Source organism: Epinephelus lanceolatus, chromosome 9, assembly GCF_041903045.1.
Source record: "Epinephelus lanceolatus isolate andai-2023 chromosome 9, ASM4190304v1, whole genome shotgun sequence".
Classification (NCBI taxonomy): domain Eukaryota; kingdom Metazoa; phylum Chordata; class Actinopteri; order Perciformes; family Serranidae; genus Epinephelus; species Epinephelus lanceolatus.
The window spans coordinates 4,693,837-4,699,836 of record NC_135742.1 but is presented as its reverse complement, the minus strand read 5'-3'; the positions used below and the strand labels follow the sequence as shown (position 1 = coordinate 4,699,836).

Here is a 6,000-nt window from a genome sequence, read left to right as displayed (position 1 = left end):
CCCTTTTCGGATCATTGTCCTTTTTCACACAGACACACTACTGTCCTTCTGTACTTGTGAGAACCCTTATTGACATAATACATCCACATAGCACCTAAACTGTGACCTTGAACCCAGGTCTTAATGCTTAAATCGCCCTTAAAAGAAATGAGGTCTGTCCTCACTTTTCCAAATATGTTCTCACTCTGACATGGACTTAGGCAGTTTAAAATTCTCCATCATCTTCACTTCACTTGAGAGAAATTATCCAAGATATACGCTGATGTAAACCCATGTGTGCTAAAAATTAGATAGCATCTCTTTTACACACATTTTGGACCTGCCTTTGCAAGTACTGAGGAGATGTGTTCAGGACCCTCTTCAAGGTGTTTGAGACCCTTCTCCATCAGTCTCTGCAGAAAAGGCATAAACTGGTGCATACAATTTCACCAGAATGCAGAAAATAAAGTGTTTGAAGCCCAAAATTATCTACCATAATCCCGTTTCTTAATTCCTCCCATTAATATATTAAGTCAGTGATTCATCACCTCACACTGACACTCAAAAACATGACACAGAGACAAACTCAGATTAGATTTTTATTGTTTAGAAATAATTTCTGCAGAAATACAAATGAAAAAAAAAGAAAAGCTTCAACATGGTTCTCTATAAATTTAGGTTATTACACTAGCTTTGTTACAATAGAATAATTTGTTAGAATTACTAAAAGAAAAAAAGCTCAGGGAGGTGAGTTGTGTGCGTAGCTTATAACCAACCTCCAGACAAATAAAAGAAACAAACACATAAATAAATGCTTTAAAAGAATAACTGAAGGCTGCGGTGATGTAAACCCAAATTCAGACTATACGGTCAGTGGTTCATCCATGTGATTAATAAACATACAGCAGCTACAAAATACAAACAGGGTAGTGTAAAGACAAGTGATTCAACTTATATATCAAGAGCTGGATTCAACCAGCGTAGTGTGAAGAAGGTGTGAAACGACAAGCTGGAAAACAAACTGCAGCTTCACTGGAAAAATAACATCCATAAAAATAAGTTTACTGATGAAGGACGGAGTCTTAAAAGATTATTTTTCTTATTGTAAATGATGAAAATTATTCTGCCAGAGGGACTGTTTTATAACGATTATTTTTATAACTAATGAATAAGTTATTTGTCAAGCACGTGTCAAACATTTGCTGGGGTACGAGTGCAGATTTGCTTCTTTTCTCTATTTTTGATGATTGTAAATTGGATATGTTTCAGTTTTGGGCTGCTGGTCACAACAGACAAATTAAAGATGTCACCCAGTCACCATTTAAGAGTCTAAATGAGCGATTCATCAAACAAACTGTGGCCTAATTAAATAGATGAGGAAAATGATCAGTAGTTGCAGCTCTAGACTTCGTTTTTCCTGGACAATCTTGGAACATAACCTCCATGTAATTTAAATTAATTTAAGAAAGGTGTGAAATTAAAATAACCTCCATTTGACTGCCGGACTTTTTCACCTTTTTCACAAACAGAAAATAACATATTAAGACTCTGTGGGGGAAAAAACAATTTTTCTTGCTCCATTCAAATAAATTTACTGATACAAAAAGAGTCTTAAAGCTGATTTCTTATTGTAAACGAGGGAAAATAGTCTTTCCAAAGGATTATTTTATTTTGGATGTTACTAAACTTAGGCTGAAACAGAAAGTCGATTTGTTGCTCAACAGAAAATTAGTCGCCAATTTGCTTGTTCCAGATTGTCCTGTGAAGGTCTTGTGTCTCTTTTGCTATATTACTGTATCATAAATTGAATATGTTTTAGTTTTGAGATGTTTTTCAGACCAAACAGATAATAACCCAGAACTCTTTTTGACTGTTTTGCACCATTTTTCTTGACCTAAACTAATAACAAATTAAGTGAGTCATCAAACAAACAATTGCCTGATTAAATCGCTGAGGAAAATTGACAATAGTTGCAGCTCTACACTTAATTTTTCCGGACAATCTTGAAACATAACATCCACGTACTTGAAATTAATTTAAGAGATTTGTAAAATTTTAAATGTTTGACTAACAGCTTTTTTCACCTTTTGTACAAACAGAAAAATAAGATTTTAAGAGTCTTAGAAGCTGATTTCTTATTGTTCACGAGGGGAAACAGTCTACCAAAAGGATTATTTTATTTCACATGTAACTAAACTTGGGCTGAAACAAGAATGTTAGTTGCTCACTGATTTATTGTATTGTAAATTGAATATGTTTCAGTTTTGGGATGTTTTTTTGGACCAAACAAATGATTTAAAGATGTCACCCGGGACTCTTTTTGACTGTTTTTCACCATTTTATGATCTAACTATTAACAAATTAAGTGATTCATCAAACAAACTATCACCTAATTAAATGAGGAAAATTATCAGTAGTTGCAGCTCTAGACTTCATTTTTCCTGGACGATCTTGGGAAATATTCATGTAATATTAGTTTAATCAACCTTTTCAAGAGATTTGGGAAATGAAACTTTGACTGATGGACTTTTTCGCCTTTTTTTACGAACAGAAAAACAACATTTTAAGACTCTGTTTAAGAAAGAACACTCCTTTCCGCTCCATCTTGAGGAGATTTGCAGAGTTCAAACTCCAAACAGAAAACTTTCCTCTAAAACTAAACAAAAAAGCATCAACCAGCCGGCTGGTTGCCACCATGACAATTCTTCCTCCTCTGTTTGTCTGAGCTGCAGACACTTGCCCTTTATTCTGCCTCTTTGTTGTTTGTTCGTCTGAAGACAGCTGTAAACAAACTCGGAGTAAACACCAAAGGGCAGGGACTCATGCATGAGCGTGACAGCAGGCTGCTGCTCCACCAGGGGGCAACAAAGACTTTTACAGTCTGCACAAATCTGTCTTCCTCTTCAAAATAAAACCAGCACAGTTTGTACCACAGTCGTAGTGTTTTCAGATACCTGACATTTTAACTTCAGATGGCTGAGGAGAGAGGAGAGCTAAATCTTACGCACCCTTCAGGAGATGGAGCAACATGCAGTGAGTGTACAGTGGGGTTTCCATAATGGCTACACCTGCAACTTCCAACATGACAAACACAGAGCAGAACAAAGAAACAAAACAGGAAACAGTATTTCTCTCCTCACCATCACTAGCACGCTGTTGTCACAGTGTTCGTGGTGCTTTAGGATCATTCAAGAGAAACTTTACAGGCACAGAGTGGTTCTACTGCTCTCCCCCGATCAACAGGGAACAACTTCAAAACAAAAAGACAAAATCGATTCAGAGTTTACCGCTCAGTGGTTTCCTAAACTGTGGATCACATTCAGTGTTTGGATGTGTTGCCTGTCGGTGGAAGTTAACACACTTTGACTATGACTTTTTGTTATGAACACATGAAACAAAATGATTTTACCCTGTTGTGCAGTTCGGACTCAGTTTATAAGTTCTGAATTAAAGGTGGAAACTTTCCTGCTGAATCAAAATTGAAAATTAAACATTAACTTAACTCCCAGTAGGATTCTTGCTCAGCATTACAGAAAGTGTGCAGCAAAACTGTGCCAGATTAACTTGTTACAGACGTGTTTAAAAAGATAATTGACTGGATCCACAGCGAAAATGCTGCTGAACATGTGGCTGCACAACTTGTGGCCAAATTAAAGTCTGTATAAGCTGTCAGCTCAACAGGAGCTTAATGAAAAATGCATCATCTCAGATACACAAAAAGTAATTTCAAACACTATGTTTCCATCGCTTTTACTTGATGTAATGCTGGTCACCTACTACCAGAACAGCTGGTATAAACTGGGGGACAGATGGATGATTTAGGTGTCTGCATTATCTCTTAACATGTAAAGTTACTATAAAGTGTGATCTCCTGAAATCTCTGGACTTCACAGGACAAAACAGGACCAGGTAAATGCACCACACGGCACCACATGGCAGTATCAGAGAAACGTTGTGTGCATTTCACTCGTGAGTCTTCGCCCTCAACATCACAAAACAACATCTGAACGGAGTGCAGACAAGTGCCGCCACAAACTTCACATAAAGTGCAAACTGACGAGTTGTCTTCCCCTCACGGCGTCAGACCGGCTGAAGCTCCGGGAAAACCAGCGAGACAGAAGACGAGACGATCCACCATCCACAGGTCAACGTGTCCGCCTCTTCCTGCTGCTCGGTTTAATGGCTCTCGATCACCACAGGCTCGTACCCGCCTGCAGACACCCTGTAAGGACCAAACACACAGAGACGACAGTCAGAGCGGTGACACTCTAACACAGTCCACACATTTCTTTAATGCTCACTTTTAATGTCACCATGTCAATGATTTACAGTTAATTGTGTCAGGTCAAACTTCTGTAGGTCATAAGAATGTGGACAGGCTTTCAACTGAGATGTTTTCAGGGTTCTCACACATTTTCAAGGACAAAATTTCAAAACTTTTCCATGACTTTTCCATGAATAATAGATTTTTTTCCTAATATGTCAACGCATATTAGAGCTATGTTACATCCACAGCTAAAGAAAATAAATTTGCCGTTATGTTACATTACATTGATTGTGAAATTCCATGACTTTTCCAGGTTTTTCCATGACATTGGGAACCCTGTGTTTTGCCCAAGGCTTTTCTTTTATGGAAAATTGGATTTGATGTTTATGTGGATTTTTGGATTATGGTTAAGATTCGTAAAGAGAAGCAAAAACTGATATTTAAACTGTGATATTTCCATAAGTGAAACTGGCACCTACTTTTATCATGAGAAGAAAATTTGAGAGGCCTATCAAGATAAAGAACACTTATCTAACATTTCATTGAATATGTTAAAAACCAAAGAATGTGTTTTAGCTGTTAAATAGAATAGAGTAGAATAGATCTTTATCGTCCACCATGGGTGGAAAATTGTCTTCGACTCACCAAAACACAAAGTCAACATTGTAAAAAGAAGACAAACAGTAAAACAAACATGCATAGTCATCACAAAAACACAGCTCAGTGTCTGTCTGTGGTTTAAAGGGATAGTTCAACATTTTGGTAAATTCGCCTATTGCCGTAATCCCTATAGTCATATGAGTAGGTACATTACCTTTAATTGTCAGTGCGTGCTGTTCTGAGATCGGTGGAGCAGAGCTGCCTGCTGAAATGGAGGTGAACGGTACAGGTCCCTCTCTCCCTCAAAACTAATCAAATACACCATCAAATGACTCCAAAACGCTCTTGTGGACAACACATTTGCGGTATCGTCAGCTGGACACACCAGAAGGTTTGAGGAAACCATGATTTACAAAAACACTTGTAAACTTTCCTCAAACCTTCTGGTGTGTCCAGCTGACGATACCGCAAATGGCTACAAGCAATAACAACGGCACTGTCTCAGCTGCGCACTGTGTCACTCCGCCCAGTGGTTTACTCAGGAAAGTAGTTCCGAGTATTTGCTCCATGTGTCGTAATGTTACTTGATTATACATTATTATTTCATAGCATGGGGAATGCGCAAGCCATGTGTTGTCCACTAGAGCGTTTTGGAGTCATTTGATGGTGTATTTGATTAGTTTTGAGGGAGAGAGGGACCTGTACCGTTCACCTCCATTTCAGCAGGCAGCTCTGCTCCACCTATCTCAGAACAGCACGCACTGACAATTAAAGGTAATGTACCTACTCATATGACTATAGGGATTACGGCAATAGGCGAATTTGCCAAAATGTCAAACTATCCCTTTAAATCTCATCAGTCACGTTGTTGAGCTCAGAGTATTGATGACAGTTGGGATGAAGGACTTCTTAAATGCATTTTTGGTCACCAGAGGGGCTCTATAGCGCCTCCCAGAGCTCTAGAGGTTTTAACACATTGGCAATCAAGTGAAACTGGCTGTCTTTACTATTTTGTTTTGTGCAATAATCAATCCGATCAATAAAAGAAAATAAGCTAATGAAAGTGGAGAAGAGTGGACTGAAAGGACGGCTCACTCAGGCTTCAGTCTATTCTTAGTAAGGCAGCATATTGTTTGTGCCAAACAAAATGAGCC

At 38.2% G+C, this 6,000-nt stretch overlaps 1 protein-coding gene across 1 annotated transcript in view; it reads right to left on the bottom strand.

Moving 5' to 3' along the window:
- Positions 1 to 565: 565 nt before the first annotated feature.
- Positions 566 to 6,000, bottom strand: part of eeig1a (estrogen-induced osteoclastogenesis regulator 1a) — a 51,575-nt gene continuing 46,140 nt past the window's right edge. The window contains exon 12 of the mRNA XM_033619936.2: positions 566 to 4,201. Within this exon, the coding sequence (XP_033475827.1) occupies positions 4,156 to 4,201 (46 nt within the window). The 3' untranslated portion in view covers positions 566 to 4,155. The remainder of the gene's footprint in view (positions 4,202 to 6,000) is intronic.